The sequence below is a fragment of the Gigantopelta aegis genome, chromosome 9, assembly GCF_016097555.1.
Source record: "Gigantopelta aegis isolate Gae_Host chromosome 9, Gae_host_genome, whole genome shotgun sequence".
NCBI lineage: Eukaryota > Metazoa > Mollusca > Gastropoda > Neomphalida > Peltospiridae > Gigantopelta > Gigantopelta aegis.
Window position 1 is genome coordinate 13,322,037 of NC_054707.1, and position 26,357 is coordinate 13,348,393.

General features: G+C 35.9%; 1 protein-coding gene across 1 annotated transcript in view; it reads right to left on the reverse strand.

Moving 5' to 3' along the window:
- The window catches only part of LOC121380776 (telomere-associated protein RIF1-like), a 47,750-nt gene that overhangs the window by 16,365 nt on the left and 5,028 nt on the right, over positions 1–26,357 (reverse strand). The window contains exons 4-24 of the mRNA XM_041509744.1: positions 25,751–25,892; positions 24,208–24,302; positions 23,141–23,327; positions 21,762–21,854; positions 20,722–20,860; positions 17,119–17,270; positions 14,689–14,776; positions 13,727–13,897; positions 12,589–12,857; positions 11,406–11,498; positions 10,248–10,321; positions 7,847–8,027; positions 7,079–7,183; positions 5,382–5,531; positions 4,530–4,629; positions 3,529–3,668; positions 2,806–2,997; positions 1,827–2,132; positions 896–1,081; positions 372–451; positions 25–111 (exon numbers count right to left, since the gene is read on the reverse strand). Coding sequence (XP_041365678.1) covers positions 25–111; positions 372–451; positions 896–1,081; positions 1,827–2,132; positions 2,806–2,997; positions 3,529–3,668; positions 4,530–4,629; positions 5,382–5,531; positions 7,079–7,183; positions 7,847–8,027; positions 10,248–10,321; positions 11,406–11,498; positions 12,589–12,857; positions 13,727–13,897; positions 14,689–14,776; positions 17,119–17,270; positions 20,722–20,860; positions 21,762–21,854; positions 23,141–23,327; positions 24,208–24,302; positions 25,751–25,892 — 3,030 coding nt within the window. The remainder of the gene's footprint in view (positions 1–24; positions 112–371; positions 452–895; positions 1,082–1,826; positions 2,133–2,805; positions 2,998–3,528; positions 3,669–4,529; positions 4,630–5,381; positions 5,532–7,078; positions 7,184–7,846; positions 8,028–10,247; positions 10,322–11,405; positions 11,499–12,588; positions 12,858–13,726; positions 13,898–14,688; positions 14,777–17,118; positions 17,271–20,721; positions 20,861–21,761; positions 21,855–23,140; positions 23,328–24,207; positions 24,303–25,750; positions 25,893–26,357) is intronic.

Below are 26,357 nucleotides of genomic sequence, written 5' to 3' on the forward strand. Positions count from 1 at the left end.
TATAAACAATGTTATAACACTTACTCTTGCTGTGTGTCAGAACCAGCGAACTGTGACATCAGTGACACATCCATTGATGCATCAAGGCTCGAGTACATTGTCGGCAAGATTCTGAAAACATAAATCAATTTAATTACTACTCGAAAAACATAAGTTTTAAAAATTAATGTGCTCTTATCATTATTATTATAATATGTTTTTTTTTTTTTTTTATAATGAAAACAATGTTAGGGTGGGGGACATAATCTGAGACATGATCTTCAGAACGAAAGGTTTGTGGGTGCATAACCTGACAATGTATTTCAATAATAAATGTATCAGTATTTGATAAATATTTTTTATAATAAATTGCCAAGTGTTACAATATTTACTTCTTTTCCTTGAGGACTTCTTTCTGGTGATCGGTCAGGACTCGTTTTCGCTTTGGTGTCGTTGATATAACCACAAAGTCCTGAAAAATACACATTAATGATTAAAAATTATGTTTCAAGACTAATTAAAAGGAAAATATTGGTCCTATCGAAACTCATAAAACCGGCCAAATGTTTTGTTTTTTTTTTTTTCAAACATAATTTCTTTTTTTGAACACAAGAAAAAAATGCATACAAACAAAAATAATTGTTGGCTGGGAAACTCATAAAACCCCCCCCCCCCCCCCCCCCCCAAATTCTATTCCAGAAATCCAGGAACATATACACATATTAAATAGTCAATGAATTACTTATTAACGAGTCAATAAATTATTTATTAAACAGTCAATGTTTATTATTCTCAAATGCTTAAATGTAAAAGCATACAAAGCTGTATAATTATATTTTTGATAAATTTTATAAAACTTCAGTATTGCAGAAGACATAAAATGTAATAGACAAATGTACACAGAAGGTTAACTTACGCCCTCTCTGAAATCATCAATTTTCAGTTTCTTCTTCACACTACTGATGGCTTTAGGAGACACGATCACAGGCTTCGCTGGTGACTTCTTGATACTGGGTGACACGGCTTTGTGTAGGAAACTTCCCACTATTTTGCTGGGTGAGGGCAGACCAGGGATGTGAGGCTCAGGGGCCTGGGAATCACCCTGAAAGAAAAAAAAAACCCATTTTATTATGATTTTCGCCATCTCAACCAGATACTTGTCTTACAGACATACTATTTTCTATTCTTCACTTAACATCCTTTTGTTTAACGCTACCACTAGAGCACACTGATTTTTAAACTTATCAGCTGGTGGATGTCAAAGATATGACAATATTGACAGTCTTAGAGGGTACTTAAAAAAACCTCCATTAGCATCAACAGATCTTTTATATGTATTTTCCCACATGCAGACCATCACATACCATGGCCTTTGATATACCAGTCACAGGGCACTGGTTGGGAGAGGACAAAAAACAACAGTCAGAGAATGGATACACCAAGAGGTTTTGAACATATTATCTAAGTACATAAAGCTCTACCAACTTACAGGGCTAGCTCTACCACTGGCCAAATTCGCCAAATGCGAATTTTACGAACAAGGGGTGAATTTTATTTTAATTTGGCAAAAACAAATTGTGTGATAATTTATATTTTGTTGAGAAATAGCTTTAGGTTTGGTATTTTTGAGATATTTTGGCAAAATTTTCTGATCACCCAGAGCTAGTCCTGAACTTAGCTAGATCCCAGCCCCTAGTACTATATTAAACCTGCCTTTGCAAGTAACTTAAATGATGGTAAAGTTTGTTTTGTGCTTTCAATTTATTTTGTAAATGGTGTTTTGAAAGACTACTGTATATACAATTACTGGAATACACCTACCAAACTTGACTGACCAGAACACCTACCTGTCCGAACTGACTGAGAGGCGTCTCTTCAATCACGACATCGGATGAAACAAATCCTGGAAGAGTGATCGAAGTTTTCTCCTTCACTTTTGTCAGAACAGTTTTCAGTTCGTCAGGGTAGGTAAGCAGTGCAGAATGGCTGAATGTTGCGTTCCAGAGAAGAACGGTCTGATTTTTAATCTGTCGTCGAGGGTGAAGAAAGTTGGCCTCCAGTAATGGGGAAATATGCGAGAGAAAGTCGCTGTCGTATGGCATGGAGTATCGACTCTGAATACACGTACAGATGTCCAACCAGAGCTTCTCAAGCTGAAACGGAATTATATATATATATATAATAGGCCAACAAAATGGGTTGTAAGTAAAAAAAAATAAAGACACCACTAGAGCACATTGCTCTATTAATCATCGGCTACTGGATGTCAAACATTTGGTAATTTTTACATATAGTCTTAGAGAGGAAACCCACTAAATTTTTCCATTAACAGCAATGGATCATTTATATGCACCATCCCACAGACAGGATAGAACATACCACGGCCTTTGACATACCAGTTGTGGTGCACTGGCTGAACGAGAAATAGCCAAATTTACCCACCGACGGTGATCAATCCCACACTGACCATGCATCCAGAGAGCACTTTACCAATGAGCTACATTCTAACCTGGGTTGTAACTAAGCCTAAGTAATATTGAAACACTGCAAGATAAAGAAAGATCATACACAGTGATATATGCTAGTTTTTGGACACTGCCTCAAAGGATTATTGTACCAAGTTTCAGATAAATCTATCAAAAACTCTAGAACACTAACGTCAAAAGATAAGTTGACAGATGGATGGACAGACAAAGGATGCCAGACAAATTGCTAACAAATGTCACAGTGGAGCTAAAAAATAAATCTGACAAAAAACAAAAAGACAATTTAGTTTTACTTCTCACATACAAATAACCAATCAGAAATTTGAAATATTTAGTTTACCTTCTGCATGAATGCGGGACTGTACAACTTGTGGTTTGTCCGAGTCGTTGAAGCGTGGAAGAGTTGTCCTAGGGGTGAAGACAGCTGACTGAGCATGTTGGAGATAATACTGGATGTGTTCACGTGAGTAAACAGTGTCATCAACACATCTGTGATCTCACTGGCTGCCGCAGTCAGGGTAGAACCGCCCTTCTGAAACAAACAGTAATATATTATAACTACAAACGTTCTGCTATCATGGTTTACGTTTCCAAAATAAACAGTGATACCAGTATGTCATAAGAGTTTATGTTTCATTGTAATAATAACAGCAAATCAGTCATAAATGTCTTGAGCATTTCCTAAATATTTCTGGTTTTTCAGACCAAAATTCTTATTGAAAGTTATAAGTTTGTTTAATGACACCTTTAGAGCACCCTGATTTATTAATTATTGGCTAGTGGGTGTCAAATATTTCTTAATTATTTAAAGACAGGACATTTTGTCAGCTTTTCTTCTTTTTTTTAAATAGAGATTAAAGCTTATAATTTATATTATTGCTCCATAAAATGAGTAATTCTGGATACCCTTGGAATTCTGTCAAAAATAAGATAGAAAAAAACAACTCATTATTACACCACATTTTGAGCAGAATTTGTTTCCTGCCTTCTATCAATTTCAAGTATTTCAATGGACAGTGTTTTTTCACTCCCACAAAATGCTGGTCTTGTTAATCACACTCACCTGTCTTGGTGTGTTGACGCCGTCTGTTGAAGAGGACAGCTGCACCAACGCATCCACCATTTTCGACAGCAGGATGACAAACGAATGTAAATTCTCCATCGGCTTCCTCTTCCTCAGCCACTTGGACGGGCTGGCCAGGACTACGGAAACACGAAAAATAAACATATAAGAGACAAGGGAAGAAAACTAGGTTACACATGCATGTGATTAAAACATTTACAAAAATAAAAACCAAGAAATTCACAACTGAAAAAGAAAACCGTGTTTTATGACAAATTGGTCAAAAGCTGTAACTGGAGTTACGTAACTGATTGCACAAATGTCAGAACTATGACATCTTACTATATTTTATTATCAGCTTGTTCAGTGTGTGTGTGTGTGTGTGTGTGTGTGCGTGCGTGCATTTGTATGTGTGTGTGCACATTTGTGTGTGTGAGTGTGTGTGTGTGTGTGTGCATGTGATCTTTTAAATGTGCAAATGTTAAAATATTGGCAGACAATGTATATCCATTATGCCATTGTTGAGGAGCTTTAGCGATAGCACAAAAGTACTGTTGGTGATGCTCTCTACCTTTGGCAATTTATATCTCAACGACGGCAAATGCAATCGGTGTGTAAGTGTGCGTGTGCGCATGCCAGTCCTATTGATTGTGTCCCAAAGCATAAATACAAGTTCTGATTAATAACATCACTGAACGTTCACAGGAAACAAAAGACAATTGTCGCTCAAAATACACAATATGCTTTGTGTGATAATCAAGTTCATGTGCAGCTTCTGACAAGTGAAGTCTGCTTCCCACTCCACAAAAGTTCAAACTTTGAATAAGTTTTGCAAATAAAACCAAAAATCTACTGACTTTTAATAGTCAGTATCCACTTCAAATCTGATGAATGTGCCTGCAAGTATTTTTGCAATAGTTCGTCGAACAAGGTCAACTAATTCAGACAGAGAGGAAAAACAAATGCATAATACCAATATAAACCTTCCAAAAACTGCCTACCTCCCGAGTTAAAGTTGAATGGCGATCCAAACGAAGAGAAGTCGACACTGTTAATGATTACTTCACAGATCTGGGCCAGGAAATCCAGCAGGCTGGCATCCTATAAAATATTTGTAAAAACAATCTGAAACGGCTTAGCATACACAGTTAAGTCGGAAAAATACCTTAAGAGAATGACACCCCCTGCCCCCCCCCATCTTTTGAGCAATGCAGGCACACATCTTGTATTCCATAACATTTATCAAAAAGAGAAACATATTTTAATGTTAATTCTGTCAGAAAATATATTTTTCACATATATTTGTAAATAAAGTTTTAAAATAATAGAAAAACAAATGTTAAGATAATCTGTTTTGCAACAACATTTACAAGCCAACTGTTTTCCTTCAAACTCTTGTTTGCAAGGACTTGTCAACCCCACATTTCTTAAAGACTAAAAGTTAGTTTTGTTTAACAACACCACTAGAGCTCATTGATTAATTAATCATCGGTTACTGGATGTCAAACATTTGGTAATTCTGACACTTTGTAATCAGAGAAAACCCGCTACATTTTTCCTAATGCAGAAAGGGATCTTTTATATGTACTTTCCCACAACATTTGACCAGTTGTGGTGTTAATGACTAAAAGACAGAAGTACTAAATATAAAGTTCTAGCTTTACCTACAGCAATTTATATCATGTTGTTAAGTTCGAGGCCAGGTTCGGAATAAAAGACTATTGTATATAAAATTACTGAATGACACGTACCAAAAGTCTGTGGTATGTACTACTCTGTCTGTGGGATGGTACATATAAAAGATCCCATGCTGCTAATCGAAATAAAGTAGCACAATATATGTAGAAATATACCTTTAGGTCCTCGTCTAGAAGACAGTTGTGAATCTTGTGAACAAACTCTTCACACACGGTGTTGGCTCTGGCGTTGGGTACGAGTGCGGCCATCCTGGCAAAGCTGTGATACAGGTCCGACCATGTCTTCAGCATCGTTTTGGAGACAGCCTGGAAGTGAAATAGAGATATAGAAACATGATGTCCCCAACAGTGGAATAAAACAGTGTTTCCTACTGAATGTAGACATTATCACTTCTCAAGTCATCAAAAGTTTTCAGTTTAGAGTACTGTAAACTGTAAAAATATGCATGCATATAAATTTCACATCATTTTTGACCAATCTCAAGTCAATAAACTTATAAACATGTATCATTTTTAACGCAGATATGCACTGCAGATACCAAAATGTGTTCAAAAAATAAACATGTTGCAAACATGCGCTATGGTGCATTTTCGTGTAAAAACAAACAAAAAACAAGCCGCAATATTAGTCTAGTTTTACAATAGTTCTACTGTGTATTTTAAGTGAACAGTAATTCTATATTAACAGATATTTCTATCCTAGAGCCCCAGTAACAACCACCAAGACTCCTTGCTATAATTTAGGCTTTATTTCTAAGTTATATTTTATTGTTAATCCAATAAGACCATCTCTCATCCGAATGAAATGTTTTGTGTTGTTGTTAAGCCATTGTGACAGTCACACTTACAGGGTGTTTATTATTTGTCCAAGAAGGCTGCTTTTATGAAGCTGGTAGCTATGTCTTGACTTAAAACGTTTTAACATGCCCCTATAGCACTAATGAGGCCGGACGTAGCCCATGGGTACAGTGTTCGTTTGATGCGCGGTCGGTGTGGGATCGATCCCTGTCGGTGGATTCACTGGGCTATTTCTCATTCCAGCCAGTGCACCACGACTGGTATATCAAAGGCTGTGGTATGTACTACCTTGTCTATGGGATGGTGCATATAAAAGATCCCTTGCTGCTATCGGAAAGAGTAGCCCATGAAGTGGTGACAGCGGGTTTCCTCTCTCAATAGCTGTGTGGTCCTGTGTGACGCCATATAACCGTAAATAAAATGTGTTGAGTGCATCGTTAAATAAAACAAGTCTTTCTTTCTATAGCACTACGGTTTTAGGCATGTCCATCCAGGCCCTGTCTCTGGATAGCCAGGGACTTGACCCGGGACAGAAGCTATGTAGCTATGTAAGCATTTTCCTAATTAATGTAATGAATCTACAACACAATCTACATTTTATTGTAAAATACAGCCAGTGCAGAAGCTACAATACTGGGGCCTAATTCACTAAACTCGATCTTGCAGTGCAATGCTAAAAGACTTGCAAAGGATGCTTTGTTGTCTAGCAGTCTAAGAGACATTTGAGAATTAGAAATGTTCGAAAAGCAAAAAAACATTTATGGGTTACACAAAAACAAATTCAGATAACATATTTGGGGTTTTTTCGTAACCTGTCAAGACTATGTAAATAATGTTCTAATTTTAATATGCAAATGAAAAATGGGTTACATGAAATACTTGTGAGAGCGTTGCAAGAATGAAATCTTGCTTGCAATTTTCAGATGCCTGTTGTAGTTGAGGAAATTTGTTGGCCTACTTTAACAAGCCTATATTGGTTTCTGAAAGCAGAGCAGATATTTGACAAAAACACCCCTCTATACTGCACACCCCTTTATACTGCAGTGGATACCTACACTGGCCATCTTGCTCCCCATCCTGTGTTTGACTGGTAACAGTAGCACTGTGTACAGGCAGCTGAAGTTATACTCAAGCGAGTCACCCTGGTTCACTTCATTCGTCTGAAGAAAATAAACGAAAATTTAATCCTGTTCCCCAAATGCATAATAATTGCATTACACTTTATCAATAATAGTATAAAAAATAATAAAAGCTAAAAATTTATAATTTGAATAAACAAATTTCATAACGACCAATTTAAATAAATAAATACTACTAATAAATACTGCTATAAGTACTCTGTTTACTAAACTGAATGGAGGGACAGTGGGAGGAGAAATATGCGCATTACCCTGGTGAGAGATCCATGAACCTGTGTAGTTCTATAAGGTAATACTAAACCAAATAACTTCGGGCTGGGTCAAAGTTCGAGATGCGCCAAACTTTTGATAGAGATCAGTCCAGGGTTTATACCCATTGTAATAAACTAAAATGTTTCATGACCCAACTCAACATTCAATGAGTGTTCATGACCCAAATCAAAATTCCATGACTATCCATGGCCTAAATCAAAAGTCCAAACTTTTCATGACCCAACTCAAAATTCCATGACCCAAATCAAAATTCCACTAATGTCCATAATCCAATTCAAAATCCCATGACCCAACTCACAATTCAATAACCCCAATCAAAATCCCACGACTTCCCAGGATTTTTATGACCCATGCAAAACCCGATATTCCCCATTGAACAGGTTCTAAAATTCCAGTAATCACAAGACGTACCTTGAGGATGTGTTCATGTAAAGTGTTCGCCACAACACTCCACAGCCTCCACATGGCTTCAACGTTGGGAATGAACTCGGCATTCCTGTCTATGAGCTCGGTGACCGCCTGACAGAACTCAAGGACGCCCGACGCGTTACTCACTCCACAGTTAACCAGCTGGGAGTACCGGCTCATGTAGCTGTTATGTCAAAAGAATAAAAGTTATAACAAAACAATTTAAACTTCTGACTACTGCATGCGAGATATCTCACCCTACGTCATGCCAGTCGACATACTGTACACTGTATACAGTGCATTCCCAAAGTCATAGTTCCCGCCGTTTTGTGCACGACACTCACCGGAAAGACTTGTATAACAGGAAACAGAAGACAACTCAGCTTTTTGTATCTTTAGGTTTTTGTTTTTCCATTGAAAATAGCTTGTTATTTTGAGTTGAAAAAGTGGTCTTTGGCAAGTATTTTCTCTTGACAACAATGGTGGCATATCGCGGTCATTTTCAGGGATTGATAGCTGATTGTGACAGCAAATTTTATAACAAATTTGATCGTTTTACCAATAACGAAAGTCACCAAATATTGGGATATGAATCGTAGTTTGTTTTTTGAAAACAATTCTGGTCAGAAAACCACTGCTATCATGAATAATAGACATAAATACTGGACAGCTGGCCACAAATGCCGGTAAGTAAATGCAACTTTTTCTTCTTGTTTTTTGCCTAATTTTAGTCAACATTAACAGATCTAAAATATCATAAAAATTATAAAAATCCATGAAAATAATACTTACCAATTCAAATATGAACTTTATTTCATGTATTTATAAATTATTTAAGTGAATATATGTGAGTAAAAATTATAAACATGTACCCACTCAACGTGGTTTTTGTTAAAAATTAATCCAGTAGTTAAGTTTAAGGTTAAGTTTATAACAAACATAATTCAGCTTTACAAAGAAAAACAGCATTCAGAGAGTACTGCTAAAGCAATACATATCCCTTACTGGTTCCAATACATTGTTGTACCTACTTAATTGAAGGGCCAAAAGGATTAATCGGCATGAAAGTTAAACTTGATCTGTAAGAGAACATGATAAAGCTATACACTGAATTAGAAAATTTGTTTCTAATTTTCATTATTATTCATTCTTACCTAGTACTAGCACAACAATGCTATACGAGGATATATGGTCTGTCCATGCGCGGGTGTAGGTTATACATCCGACAAGGGGAGATAAATCTGCAGTGGAGGTTATGACTCAGGGTCGTATAGTATTGTTGTTCTGCTAGTACGGTAAGTTGAATAAGACTATTTCAGCTCAATGTATCAAGACTGGATTGGTAGGGGACAAAAAAGGAATTTAATTCTAAAAAACAAAAAAATTCAACTTCAACTTCAAAAGAAATTCAGCTGAATATGGGCATTTTGTGCAAAACATGCTCTAAATAAGTCTAACACATTTCTGGAATACATGAATGCACTTCTGGTTATCAAGAAGACAGCAAGTTTTTATTGTACCATGTAACCAATTAGCTGTTCAGGTAAATTTAAATTTGTGCAAAGGTGGCCATACCATTTCTTTTTTTTTGTGTGCGTTATATTTGTTGTATCGGTGAAAATGTCTTTCACAAGTGAATTTGAAAGGAGTCTGGCAACCTCGAGCCGTACCACTATTTTTTACACTGTGCCGCCTCTGTTGTGTAACCAACATGCAGACAAAATGAGTTTGTGTAGAATATTGTTTCCTGCAATATCTACCATAAACTTTCATGTACTGGTTGTGAATGAATCAGTGAAAATGTCCTTCACAGGTGAATTTGAAAATAGAGTCTGGTAACCTTGAGCCATAACCACTATTTTTACACTGTGCCACCCGTTGTGTAACCAACATGCAGACAAAATGACAGTGTGTAAAATATTGTTTCCTGCAATATCTACCATGAACTTTCATGTACTGGTTGTGTATGAATAGGCTTCAAATTCATATGTAGAGTGGGAAGCAATCTTTATTTTTCTAAGTTTAATCTTGAAGCAAAAACTAGAAATTGAGAAACCGTTCTAGACCACAGGTACTGACATATATTCTGTAGCTGTATAATACTTTAAGATTATCAGAAAGCACCTTGTGCATTTTAAGCGACAACTGCCTCTTGCTCCATGTTAATTTCAAGCCCTGAATGCAGCAGGGGTGGGAATTGGTGAACCGTCAAAAAAGAGGAAATCTAGAGGGGTCCCGGTAATTCTTGAAATCCTAGGTTAAAATCTGTGCCATCTGACACATTTTGGAGGAAAGGATGATTAAAATGCGAGTAAACGCAATGTTTGATGAGAGGAAAACAGCTGATCCGAGAATTCCCACCCCTGATCCAGATAAAAAAAATGTCAGTCCTATGTATATTTACCTTTCTAATCCAGCACAAGCTTTCAGCAGAGTGGGGGTCAACAACACTTCACACAGGTACAGCGCCGGTGTGCCCTACAATGGAAACAGTAATTAAACAAATATATATTAAAAAACCACTAAAAACTTCATAACAAAATTCACTTATGGCATCATGCCATTCTGTGCGGTTTTTTAAACATTTTACTACTGTAAACCCGTGAAAAAAAATGTGTGTATAAAAAAAGAACCATGATGCAATAATAATCTAGTTCAAAAGCATTATATATGATGGATCAATTCAAACAAACTTTCCAAAAAATATATAAACAATAATGTATTTGTTTTAACTATTACACTGCAGTTATGGTTTAGTTGTACAATCAAATGGAATTATACACAACATTTAAGAACAGCAAAAAAAAAAACACCAACATTTAGTGTATCATAAACACTTGTCAGTTTGCTTTCACTCAATATTTAACCCTTTCCCACTATGGAACTGGAAATCCCATTAAAAAAATATCACCATTCAGACTACAGAACGGGAAATCCCATTGTGTGTTTTCAGTATGTATTTACCACAAAAAATTTCACAGGTTGACATGCGCAACAGAGGCAGTGCTATCAACAACATCCTGTAGAGGTTTTACATGGTTTGCCGTGAGAATGTGCTCATTTATATGGAACTTTTCAGCCTATTTGGTATAACTGTTTTGTTAACTGCAATGGCGACATCCATTTTTGATAATATGACCTTCACGGAAAAAGACTGCAATAGTGATGTTTTATCGAAGAGTGTAAGAGTGATAATTTCGATGGAATTCCACGAGCTGAAATACTCTCACGAAATTCAAGATGACATGCCACTTTCTTTCTTTCTTTCTATCTATCTATCTATCTATCTATCTATCTATCTATCTATCTATCTATCTATCTATCTATCTATCTATCTATCTATCTATCTATCTATCTATAATAATGAGCTCATTCTCATAGAAAATTGATTAATGCTTACAAATATGCTTGAACCAGTCTTCTACTATGAATAATAAATAAGTTATAATCAAATAACCATCTGTAACTTTATCCTTTGTTTAACTGTCAAATATATCAATTCCTAGGGCACTTTGAAGACAATGGGTTAACGAGTAAAGTAAACATTGAGTAAAATACGTACTCTGACAATCTCTCCGTGTTCTCCAGTCTTGATGCTGTAGGCGGTGGATGCGAGAGCCGTTTGAGGAAGACTGCACACAACCTTAAACATACTCTGAAACACACAGGTTTTTAATTATTTAATTATTACCTATAAAGTACACTTCCCTCACCCTAGGCACATGTAGACATAGATCCTCCATACTTAACATTTAAAGTTAAAACTTTGTTTTGTTTAACGACACTACTAGAGCACATTGATTTATTAATCATCGGCTATTGGATGTCAAACATTTAGTAATTTTGACAGTCATAGAGAGAAAACCTGTTACATTTTTTTCCATTAGTAGCAAGGGATTTTTTATATGCACCATCCCACAGACAGGATAGCACATACCACGGCCTTTGATATACCAGTCGTGGTGCACTGGCTGGAACGAAAAATAGCCCAATGGGCCCACTGACAGGGATCGATCCCAAACCGACCGCGCATCAAGTGAGCGCTTTACCACTGGGCTATGTCCCGCCCCCATATACTGAACATATATAAAATTTGATACAATTACAAAATGGAGTTATGTACATTTTACACCACCATGAAATTAAAAGAAATGCAAAAATAAATAAAACTAAGGTTTACTAACAATATAACCCTTAGTTTATAAAACAATGACATTTTATGCATTTAATGTCCTAAATTTACTGTGCAAACAAAACAAAAATAGGTGATGCAAAACTAAATTTGCTTCATTGATATGTGAAAGAAACTATTATTTTAGATGCCTGCAAATGAATGAAAAAAGGGTTCATACACCTTGAAAACAGACAAATTCCAGACCTTTTCCAAGAGAATTTTTTTTTTTCAAGACTCACATTACTCAATACACCTCCCCATATTTTCGGAACATTTGCACAAGCACATACTTCAAATCTTCGGTAAATGTCAGCAATTGTTAGTCTCTATTTCCCAAATGTATGTTAATGCCGAGATAGGAAAAGTCGTCAGATTCCGCCGGTTTCACGCAACCACAATTTTCTACACAAGTCCTAAAGATGAATTTCCATACTTTTTCCAAACCAACTTGCAAAAATGGTATTTTTCCATACTTTTTCCAGGTCTGGAAAATGAATTTTCAAAATTCCATACTTTTCAAGGTTTTCCAGACTCTGTACGAACCCTGTAAAAAATAAGATTTCAAGCTCACCAGAACCGTCTGATGAGAGAGCGTCTGACTGAGAACAATTGTCTGGAACTGTTCGAGGAACGTCGAGAACGCGTCGCGGTTTTCTGACTTGGCTGTGACGGTGAGCGCGGTTCGCAGGTGGAACGCCAGACTCTGCCAGATGTACATGAGTAGAGTCTGCGGGATATCCGTGCCGGTGCTGCAAATCAGTTCCGTGGCTGAGTGGATCAGAAGTGTGGCGTGTTTGAGAAACATGGCCGGACCAGTTATCACATCAACTGTCAATTCATCTGCAAAATATAAAGAGAATATCTTATGACTTTTGTTAAATGTGATGATTTATACCAACTGAGTGACATATGCAATTAACAGCAATTTGACATCAAAGACAAAACGTCATGATACATACCATAACTTCCTGCATATTACCTGCTTTACTAGATAGCTGGCAATTAACTATAATCAGGCTTTAGAATAAAAGATAGATTGCTCACTCCGGTGTATAGTCCGCAGACTACTGGCACTATGTAAACGGATTGCTAAAGAGTTGTTTTTATTGTAATTTCTCCAATAAAATATTGTTCAAATATTGATGTTTTAAAATGTAAAATTGATATACAATTATTTCCTTTAAATACAGTCTGTCTGAAACTTGCCTGCGTGTATATTTAGACCGATAGTCTGCAGGGTGTGTGTGTGTGTGTGTGTGTGTGTGTGTGTGTGTGTGCATGCATGTGTATTTAGGTGTTTTAAAGTGTGTAGCCTAGAAGCAATATACAAGAAATGACATTTAACAAAAAACCTGATATATTCTATCATTTTACCTTCACTGTCAAAAAATAAACAACCGTAAACCATATAACTGTCCAATGAAATCACTTTCAAAATAAGTTTCTACTAACTTAAATGAGATTAATAAAATTTACAAAAAAAAGTTTCTATAAAAGAAAATTAATATTCCACACATATTATCCATTTTTGTGACAGTAATGCACCTTCAAATTGACACAGCTATTAAACTGATCACAGACTGAAATGACGTTAGCGACTCGTGTTTTGTTCAAAAATACTACCAGTCTACCAATAAATATTTGATTATAGTCTATCAATGGAAAATCACTAGTACCAATCTACCAATGTGTTAAATACTTGAACCCACCAATAGAGAACACTGCAGCTGGGAGTTCACTAACAACTTTCTGACAGGTGAGAATACGAGCCAGAGCTTCACAACCTTTCTTCTGGAGAGCAGAAAACGTCGAAGATGTAGAACCTGAACTGCTTAGATTTAGACGCGGAGTTAGTGGACTTGATATGCCACTCTTCAGTCCTACAGAAAAGAAAAAAAACCTCATAGACTTGTATTTAAGACCAATGATGCAGGATTAACTTAAAATGTCCCTTCACAGTCCATTCCTTGACGTGGTGAGGGGTCATGTATGTCTCAGTGACCCAGATACCATGCATCACCAGCTATTATGACTACATTTCTGGACAGTAATGACATGATTGGTGCTCGCCCTGTGATGACTCACAAGGCAGGTGCAGCGCCGGACTCCTTACCTCGAGGGGACCCATCCTCAGCTACTGGAAGTAAGCTGTACAGCACAAGAAGTGATCTACAGAGAACAGTATCGTTCATAGTCACTGCTGGCCTCAACATGTAGTCAACAAGCGAACGAAAAGAAGATTTAAAATGAACAAGAAGATATTATGGTGAACAAAAGCTAACAACAGAAAAAGTACTAAATGTAGAAAACCTGGTTCATTTTCTCTTTTCACGAATACTTAACTTGACCTCAAACTAAAGGCATTTTCACCTATGTGAGTAGACTGGTATGAACATCCCAAAAACCATTAATTTCAGTTGATAAAAAAAGGAATAAATACTTCCTAGAATAATACTGACTTATGTAAATAGATTAAAAAACCCAGACAGTAACTGTTTGTGATTTGGTCTTCGGTTTCACTTACCCATTAGAACCAAGTTAATAGCACACTACCATCACGTATTCATCAATGGTGGTATGCTTTACTGTACCATTGCTAATAAATATAACCTTTTAATAGTGTCGTATGCTTTTTGATGTTACAGTTTGATCCACAAATGACAAATTTTACCTGTTAGAGGGGTGCCAGGACCAGACGGCAAGGTGTGAGCTGCCAGCTTTGTTCCTCCCAGACAGAAACTGAACAGTGGGGCGATGACCTGAAACAAAATCATTCACAAACATTTTAAAATTCCACATCAAATATTTAATAGTGTATACTTGGTATGTAAAATAGTTAAAACTCAGATTTTACCTATATATTCTCAAACTTTACCATGTTGACTTAGTATACACTTTCCCCATTCCCCTCTAAAAAGAAAATCTATGATCAACATGATATATTTTTTAAATTTCAGTCGCCATGAGATAGATGTCTGTTCAATTTATGGTACTATAATGACATTCTGAGGTATTTTGGTATATAATATATTGGAGAAAGATGATTTATGAAAACAAAACTCCAAACTTGCTTAATGTTTCAGTGAGAAGTATGTCACAAACATCAGGATGAGTCTGATACATCACTTTTGCTCACATATTTGATTTAAAAAATGCATATTGTATGTATGATAGCATAAGTTTAATTTTTTTTCTTCACAATATGCTTTTTGTATATGGCTGCTATATTTTGCCAAAAGATCTTTCTAAAAATTATTTCCAGATCAATAGTGGCCATGTCAAAGTTCATTTTAAAATTTATTTTTAAATGTCACCGCCATTATTCTGTTAGGGTTTCTGACATTAGGAACTGAAAGTGGAGGAAAATATGACGTAAGTGGCGAAGACAATACCAACAGCTAACTAATCCTCCAGTAAGTAAATTGAGTAAAACATGACCTAAGTGGCGAAGACAATACCAACAGCTAACTAATCCTCCAGTAAGTAAATTGAGTAAAACATGACCTAAGTGGCGAAGACAATACCAACAGCTAACTAATCCTCCAGTAAGTAAATTGAGTAAAACATTACCTAAGTGGCGAAGACAATACCAACAGCTAACTAATCCTCCAGTAAGTAAATTGAGTAAAACATGACCTAAGTGGCGAAGACAATACCAACAGCTAACTAATCCTCCAGTAAGTAAATTGAGTAAAACATGACCTAAGTGGCGAAGACAATACCAACAGCTAACTAATCCTCCAGTAAGTAAATTGAGTAAAACATGACCTAAGTGGCGAAGACAATACCAACAGCTAACTAATCCTCCAGTAAGTAAATTGAGTAAAACATGACCTAAGTGGCGAAGACAATACCAACAGCTAACTAATCCTCCAGTAAGTAAATTGAGTAACACATGACCTAAGTGGCGAAGACAATACCAACAGCCAACTAATCCTCCAGTAAGTAAATTGAGTAACATATGACCTAAGTGGCGAAGACAATACCAACAGCTAACTAATCCTCCAGTAAGTAAATTGAGTAAAACATGACCTAAGTGGCGAAGACAATACCAACAGCTAACTAATCCTCCAGTAAGTAAATTGAGTAAAACATGACCTAAGTGGCGAAGACAATACCAACAGCTAACTAATCCTCCAGTAAGTAAATTGAGTAAAACATGACCTAAGTGGCGAAGACAATACCAACAGCTAATTAATCCTCCAGTAAGTAAATTGAGTAAAACATGACCTAAGTGGCGAAGACAATACCAACAGCTAATTAATCCTCCAGTAAGTAAATTGAGTAAAACATGACCTAAGTGGCGAAGACAATACCAACAGCTAACTAATCCTCCAGTAAGTAAATTGAGTAACATATGACCTAAGTGGCGAAGACAATACCAACAGCTAACTAATCCTCCAGTAAGTAAATTGAGTAAAACATGACCTAAGTGGCGAAGACAATACCAACAGCTAACTAATCCTCCAGTAAGTAAATTGAGTAAAACATGACCTAAGTGGCGAAGACAATACCAACAGCTAATTAATCCTCCAGTAAGTAAATTGAGTAAAACATGACCTAAGTGGCGAAGACAATACCAACAGCTAACTAATCCTCCAGTAAGTAAATTGAGTAAAACATGACCTAAGTGGCGAAGACAATACCAACAGCTAACTAATCCTCCAGTAAGTAAATTGAGTAACACATGACCTAAGTGGCGAAGACAATACCAACAGCTAACTAATCCTCCAGTAAGTAAATTGAGTAAAACATGACCTAAGTGACCTAAGTAAGGCGAAAGAAGACAATACCAACAGCTAACTAATCCTCCAGTAAGTAAATTGAGTAAAACATGACCTAAGTGGCGAAGACAATACCAACAGCTAAGTAAGTAATTGAGTAAAACATGACCTAAGTGGCGAAGACAATACCAACAGCTAACTAATCCTCCAGTAAGTAAATTGAGTAAAACATGACCTAAGTGGCGAAGACAATACCAACAGCTAACTAATCCTCCAGTAAGTAAATTGAGTAAAACATGACCTAAGTGGCGAAGACAATACCAACAGCTAACTAATCCTCCAGTAAGTAAATTGAGTAAAACTACTTCATTGTTCACCTGTTCAAAATAGGCCGACGACTTGGGACCAAGAAGTTTGATAAAATGCCACCAAGTGTCGAACTGCGTCTTAGCAACCTGTTCCTTCTTGTTGTTATTCAGTTTCAACACCTGCATGACCAGCTTTATCCTCTTGACATCTCCCAAAACACCTGGGAAACAAAACAGGACATTTTACACCATATGTATAATTTATTCTTGAAGTTGCATCAATATTTTTTATTGACAATAATAAAATTTCTGTTATATTCACTACAGTTTAACATCACCCCATTGGTCCAACCGCAACGACATGAGTTTGTTCACTTCTCAATGAATGTAAAAATAACACTGTCAAGGAACGTCATTTCTCCCATGCAAGACAGGCGTATTCCATGACGTCAGCCCATGCAGAATAAATCGGTCTTGCATGACCACGTGACTTTATTGTTTGAGCTGATATTAACGTTGGGTGACGTCACGTAAATGGCAAATTAACACAAGAAATTATTTTTATATTTCACAAAAAGAAGGAAACCTGCTGTCATAATGAAATTATACTATAATTTTCGGTTTATACTTTTAATATAAACCATATTTGGGTACGATCTTTTCAATGGTTATGATTATTATATTGTAAGATAAAAAAATTAAAAATGTAGGTTTTTCATGTTTTCCCAAAATGCTTGTTTTTTATCTACTGGATGGGAGAAAATTAATCCTCCATTATGTATCCATGTGGGACAGGGCTATTCCAACCTCGTGTACATAATATGATGTTAGGGACTCGGCAAGCCTTGTCCCTAACAAATTATGTACCCTCGGGTGGAATAGCCCTGTCCCACATGGATACATAATGGAGGATTCTTTTAATCTGATGTCACTTTATATTGGTATTTTGTCTTATTACCCTCCTGGTGAAGATATAGCGGTGTCGTACAAATTTCGTACGCACCACCAGGTGCGTATTACAAACTGTATTTTGATTTGTCAACAGGGAACAGAGTCAATTTTGATTGGTTGGACAGCGACCGTATTAGCATAACGGGACTATTTTTTTCATTCATAATTAATGTCAAGGTCAGTAACATCCACAACTTTTACTACAAATGTCATTCGTTAAAAGTTGATGTAAACTGGACCGCGCGAGAAATATTTTTAAATAAAAAATAAAAATAAAAGAATGAATAGAACAATAATTAAACATATTAATTTTATTTATTATGTGGATTTTTGGTCTACAAATTGTTATTGTCAGTTGTGATTTGTGAATTCATCATTATTAAGGTCTACGACAGTCACTTTTTGGACCCTTGTTTTGGCTTCGTACACAATAAATGAAACATATCCAACGTTAATTTTTTCATATGATATATTTGACAAAAGGTAGTTTTTTATTTTTTAAAACTTAAACTTAATAATTTTTGTAGAATTATGAAGAAGTAAAATATACTGACCTGTAAATAGCGTTGTTTGCTTGTTGTAGAAATTTAACAGGGGTCAAGGTTAGTAGATCAGTTTTTATTTTAATGTGGCTATGCATTGTAATAATATAGCTAATTTTGAATTTGAATGACGTCAGAATTCCAATGACGTCACTTTGCACCTCCTTACAATAACCACAAACTGGGTACATGACGTTTCCGTTTTAAGAATGCTGGAAAAAATCCAATGCAAAATTCCTATTGATTTTTTTTTTTTTTTTCGAACATTACTGAAGCACCTGAATGTGTTTGAAGAAAATTCTGTGATTGAAGAATTGTACCTTTTACCAAATATGGATTTCAAGTGAAATTACGGTAAGATATCCTATATTTATTGTGTACAAAGAAAACCAAAACAAGGGCGCGAAAAGTGACTGTCGTCGACCTTAAAGTTATATCTTTAGTTTTCCCGTGAACTCAGCTGCTTTTGCAAGCTACACTTTTTTAACCGCAAAATCACTTGTTATTCTCTTATTGGTTGGATTTTTGGTCAACAAATTGTTATTGTCAGTTGTGAATTCATCATTATTAGCATAACCAGTGGGGTAACGGGAACATTTGTTTCTTGGGGGCGTTTTGTTAAAATATGGAATTATGCATTAGTTTTACCCATTTTTCACCCAATATGAAAATAAACATATATTGATGCATGTACCTTACAGCTTTCTTTAAATTAAAAAAATGAAACCCAATGGAAATGTATGGGGAAGTACGTCTACACCACTCCCCTGAAAACGTCACTGAGAAGTAGCGGAAGTACAACGAACTATTTCTCAATGCGGCAGTACGTAGTCGTGCACCGGCTAGTTATGCAAATCAACATCCGGTCTTGAAATAGGCTACAAAATTTATTTATTTATTTTTCATAATTTGCGTGTGATTTAAAGGAGGGTAATAAATAAAATACCACACTCGTTTTCGCTAGATATCACTTTCGTTCGGTCAGATACGTTTGGGAAGTTCACTCGTTTCGTAAAAATGATATCTAGCGAAAACTCGTATAGTATTCTATATTTACTGAACCAAGTGAGCGTTATTGCTGATGAACCAAAAAAATAATTCAAAACAAAATATGAACTTTTAGCATGATGTAAGTATGTTTGAAATTTATTTATAATTATTGTTATTTCTTTTACATTCATCTGGGTATTAACAAAAAAAATCATCAACAAACTTCTGTGAGAATGACTTCGTCGATTCACACATTGAAAAATTGTTTTGTTCATATCCCAATGAACATATAGAAATAACAGACAATTCTTAAATTTTTTATATACCTTGTCAAGAGCTACAAGAAATGTTTTTCTAAGTACACTATGATGAAAAACGAAATATGTTAACCATGAAGAATACTGCTTACTAAACATTTTCATGTTTGCAGCCATATCTGCATATAATTATGTCAATGGGTATGTAGAAAATCATCTATATTTATGCAATTATTCATGGAGCACTCATTATTTTTTATTATTTTTGCTTTTCACATTCATTGTACAAATGACTAAATTTTCGAACAAAGTAACTATATAAAATTGATTCCATTTTTTTTCCTTACTTACAATACATCTAATTTGTGGGTGAGAATGTGTCGGGTCGTAAAATTGGAACACAATTACTGCTAAAAATTATTTGAGGGAAAACCTTCCCTGTATTTATGTAAATACATACTAGATATTAATTTGCAAGTGACAAAGCAAGCAGTAATTTAACTCCTCAATATTCACCAAAACTTCAAATTCACTTGTAATGGGTCCAGTTGATATGAAAATTCACCAACCATGCTTAAAAATACACCTGTACAATTTTAACCATTAATAAAACAGAAAACAATAAACAGTAAATTGTTTTTCATTGTAATATTGACAATTGAATATTGTTTGATCATTTGGTTGTCAGTTTAGGCCCTACACAACTGATAATTATGTAATGCACAATTTCACACTTTTTATACCAATATCTCCTGCGTAATATTTTGTAACAACTCAGAAGCCTTGCAATCTCTCTTTTTTTTGTAATTAAAATAAATAAATATGAGATACATGAAAAAATTTAAAAAGGGGTTCATTCTTTTGGGGTTTTTCTCTCTTAGCTATGAGTTGCCAACAAAGAAACGTGTTAAACATATAGCCAGTGTTCTTACTCGGATTAGTGGCGAAGTTATCGATGAGTGTCCGCCACGCTTCAAACGATGCGACCTTCACCTCTGTTGCTGCATGCTTGAAACCGAGCTCTGCTATCGACAGGAGTGGATTGATTAACGACGTCCCACGATGCAGTTCCTAAAACAACAAATTTAATAAACAACTCAAACGAGATGACCCAGTTTTTAAGATCTGAAGACCTGAAAAAATCCTTTTAATGAAACATATAGTGATAGCTATACAGTTTTATAAGTTTAGCTAGCTCCGTGTATTTAGGCAGCCATCCAAAATCACAAGACATGCCAACGTCTTGAACTACCAGAGTAATCAGATTCATCGTCGTTTACAAAACATTTTCGAAGGTACCATCCCTTCCTATAAGTGGAACCAGCTCTACCGATTCCCTGCATCCCTTTCCTGAATACTTGAAAGAACACTGAGCATAGACATCAGATCAGCAGAGTTTCCACTTCATGATTAAATCTTTCAAAATTTATAAAGCCTGCTTTACTGAGGAAATCTTTTAGAAAAAGTTTTGTAACAGCTACTTAGATAGTTAAAGTTTGTTTTAGACGACACCTTAGATAGTTTAGAAAAAGTTTTGTAACAGCTACTTAGATAGTTTGTTTTAACGACACCACCAGAACACACTGATTTATTTATCATCAGCTATTGGATGTCAAATATTTGGTATTTTCTACATATACTCTTAGAGAGAAAACCTGCTACATTTTTTCATTAGTAGCAAGAGACCTTTTATATGCATCATCCCACAGAAAGGATAGCACATACCACAGCCTTTGATATAGCTCAATGGGTCCACTGACGGGGAATCGATCCTACACTGACTGTGCATCAGGTGATCACCTACTTAAGATAGATGCATAGTGCTTATATTTCAAATTTGTCGTAAGTTCTCACTCTAACCGATTATATACTCAATAATTAATTGGTTGGTTTTATTTCATTATAAGGCAGTCTTAACACCTCTCAGCTAGTATGTCGAATCCATTACAGGTTGTACAACGCTTGTACTCACTTCACCAAACCACACGACCACAACTTTCCACAGTCGTAACATCAGCAGCTCACTTTTAGAAGTGAATAGGTTTTTCATTTCCGGACTTATTTTCTGAAAATATATAGCACATTGAATCGATAATGTGATAAAAAAAAATAATAATAATAATAATTTTAAAAAACCCACAAAATCTCCATGCATTTACAAACGAAAAAATACTTGAAAAAAATCTTGATTGTTAATATATAACAAACTAATCAATAATGCAAACAAAAACTACAAATTTATAAATTGTTAGCCTTTCTGAACATTTCTAAATGTAATTTTTTCAAAGAAATGCTACAAAAGGTGGAAGTTAAAACAAATAAGTTAATTTCTAAAAATACTTTAAAAGGGAATACACTATGCAAATAAGTGGGATCACTGACTGGGTTCAGACTACACATATATCAAGCAGAAACAGGCCCACCTCAAAACTACTGAAATGTTAACTGTGAGAAAACAGAAAACACTTTGTTACCAATATGGTTAAAATATCTTGTTACATATCAAAGTGATACGTCCCAGAAGAACGCCAAGTGGGACTTAACACTTCGACATCACACAATGACGTCGTCGATTGGCACACTACAATCTTACAGGAATGTCAATCAAGCGGGTTGTGTGATATAAATTAAGATCATTTGTGGGTAATAAATTGGAGATTAAACTCACTACCGTTTCGTATCATGTTTATATCCTTTGTGAAATAATTTCCATTGTCACTCGCTAAAGCTTGTGACAATTGAAAATTATTTTATTCAGGACATAGACATAATACTATCCTATATTTAATGTGCGAACAAAAAATGGATTACACAAAATAAAATGACATGAAGGTAGAAAGGAAATGTTTTATTTAACGACACACTCAACACATTTTATTTACGGTTATATGGCATCGGTCATATGGTTAAGGACCACACAGATATTGACAAAGGAAACACGCTGTCGCCACTTCATGAGCTCTTTTCGATTAGCAGCAAGGGATCTTTTATATGCATTATCCCACAGACAGGATAACACACACTACTGCCTTTGATATACCAGTCGTGGTGCACTGGCTGGAGCGAGAAATAGCCCAATGGGCCCACTGACGGGGATCGATCCCAGACCGAGCAAATGTTTTACCACTGGACTACATCCCACCCCAAAATACCATGAACAAAACTATTGTTCTCGCAAATTTCAGAGACCTGCATGGCAACGTTAACAGTCATTCTATATCTCACTATCACTTCGTAAGGGCAATACAAAAAAATAGTCTGGTTCTTGATCTTAAGACTAAACTGGCTTCAAATGTGTAACGCACAAGTCTTATCCATGTATAAATATATCTGAACTTAAAAAGCACTAACAGATTTAAATTCCCCAGCTATGGAGTGAGCCAGGCCCTTTGAGGTGGTCAGTACACTCAAGTTGTCCTCAAACAGACCGATGACTTTCTCTCGGATCTTGACCGCCGGATGGACGGACAGTGGCAGCAACAGTTTGACCCAGACAAGGCTGCTGTCCCCCATTTGTTTAGGAACCTGGTCTAGCAGCCTGCAACAGAGAGATGGACGTTTTGTTAAAACTAAACATAAAATGAAAATACATCTGAGAAATCCGAAAATGTTGCACACCACCCCAAACCCTTCCCATATACTCAGTGTTCGAGATTAATGGTATCCCGATATCCCGGGAATACCAGAATTTAATTTTGGATACCAGATTTCAATAACCCAGTATCCCACCGGGATACCATATAATAATGCTGTTGTGGGTTTTTTTGTTTTTTTTTAATCCAGCGTTTTTTTTTTCGCTGAAATAATGAAAGTCATCATTTACTAGTGAAATTAAGTAACAGTGTCGTCCGTTTGTTACGATGTTATTTATGAATTTCTTTTAAGTGGGATACTAAATTCTCAGGTGGGATACCAGATTTTGAAATGTTAGTATCCAACTGGGATACTGCCCAACATTTTTAATCTCAAACACTGGTAATACTGTCATATTTACAGCATTCCAAATGGTTTCTTAGTAGGCATGGCTCGTACGTAAGAATTTGTCTTCTATGACAATTTTTTTTAATGTGACTCAAATGAAAGGTAATTTTGCTGTATGTAGACATATTTCAAATGTACAAATATTAAATACTGGCAGATAATGTACACCAGGTATATACATTTTACTGTCGTTGAGGAGCTTTACCAGCGGCACAAAAGTGCTATCTGTGATGCTCCCTGCCTATGGGAATTTACATCTCAACGATGGCAATTAAGTTCTTTTTTTTCATACTATTTAAAAAAATAATAATAATGTTTTACTTCCTATTTCAAACCCTGTAATATATACACATTTTGTAGTCAAACATCCTGACATTGAGTACTATGATATTCACTGTCTAACTATACAAAACATCTTAAAGAGCAAAGTTACCCACCTGCCTACAACACAAGCGATTTCATGTTCTACTGTCGGAGACTGGCCCTTCCACTTGGACAAAGCCTGTTCACATGATGATAGCAGAGCTGGGACCTGAGGAAAATCAATAAAACATTATTAAACAGGAATAAACTAAGTGTTGGCATCAAATTAACAAAACCAATACCAACCTGATATATCGAGGAGAAAAAGAAGAAAAAAAGAAGATAAAACTTCTTCAAGATTAAGCCAACATGCCCAACATGTCTGTATGCTTGCAAAATATAATTTCGATTTAGAACAGACATCAACACTAGCCATGTTTTCTTAGGGGAGTTGACACCACACTGCAGTATATATGTAACTAGTTCAGGGCTAGCTCTGACACTCGCCAATTGCGAATTTTATTTTCATTTGGCGAAATAATTTTATGTAATAACCGACATTTTTTTTAGAAAATAACTCTTCATTTCTGCTATTTTTAAAGTCAGGGATGTGAGTGACCAAATGTCAAAAACTCTGAAAACTGTTCGGTGGTGTCTGGGGCCGGTGGGGGATCAGGGGGGCAACCCCCCCACCCGAAGGAGGAGCAATTTTTTCCTATTTATATCTCAAAAATGGTCATGTAATGGTACTTAACAACAAATTTATAAAGTGTGTTAAATTACTGTGTTAAGACCCCCGGTTGGCGTATCTCCTTCTGACAAATTTGGCAATCGGCGTTTTCACTTGCCGACAGTTTCTCTAGCCATTCCCATCGCCAGGGACTTTTTATGTTTACGTCGAGTTTTAATTTATCTCATTTCTTCACGATATCTTTGCGCTGTGTTGCCATTGCCGCTTCACAAAATGCGGGCTAATTGTCTAATGCTATACACAGTTGGTGAAAACGAACCAATAAAATGTCGCCTAACAACAGAAAACCTCGGCAAACCTCGTTACTGTTCGGTGCGGGAAGGGAGATAAGTCGAATGACTTCCGTGTTGATTAAGACGGAAATACCGGTAAAAAGCTTAAAAGTCGGACAAAACCGTTAAATTTATATTTTTATTTATTCGCGGAAAAAATATATATAAAAATACGGAATTTGCGGAATTCCGCGAAAACTCAGAAATCTCACATCACTGTAAAGTTTAATGGACAATTTGGTGCAATATTTTTCTCGCCCAGAGCTAACCCTGTAGTTTAATGGCTCGAAATTAAAATTTCCAGCAGTGATAATATAATTCATAAGTGTTTATCCATGTCATGACTTTCCATGTCTCATTCCACGACTTTTTAACCCTGGAAAATGACATTTACAAATTATATGACTAACCAAAATTCCCATTACCTGACTTTTAAAAAGAAATGCTGTATTAATATTTTCACCACTGATAAATATTTAAACAGAACCCTGTGATGGGTTCTTGACTCTACCCGACAGAAGAAAAAAAGGGAAAAGAAATGTTTTATTTAACGATGCACTCAACACATTTTATTTACAGTTATATGGCATCGGACATATAGTTAAGGACCACTCAAACGATCAGCTACCCAACCCGACAGAAGAGTGACGTTACCTGTTTCGCCACAACGTCTGCTGAAAGAGCCTGTTTACTGATGCACCACAGCGCTCTAGTGCATGTCGTTTTGTCATCTGTCTTGTCAATCACGCCACAGAGAGTCTTCAACAGATGTCCGGTGTCTGCAGCCGATATAAATCTACACCCAAAAACAATAATATGTCACATAATTAATTAATCATCTAACAGTAGTTAAATATTATTTAATGAGTAGCAACCGCTAATTAGCAATTATTTGCCAAAGGCCTTAGGGAACACAGGATATAGGCTGGAGGGTTCGGACTCCCCCTCCCCCCAAAGGTTAAAACACTTTTTACATTGCAAAGCAACATTAGTCCATTCATATAGGTGTCCATGGAAAATGTAGACAAAGGGGTCCACTATGATCATATTCAAAACCCACGTCCAGACCACACAATGCCTCTGGGACAAAATCCGACAAACATTCCAACATGATTTATTATCCACATGGTTCAACATAACCGGGTTAATAATAATCATACGAAGCACATGTGTAATAACAAATTCTGGGAAGCGACGTCATACCATAACATTGCTTCTCCCGTCCTAGCACAGACTGTACATGTGAAATATGACGTCATTT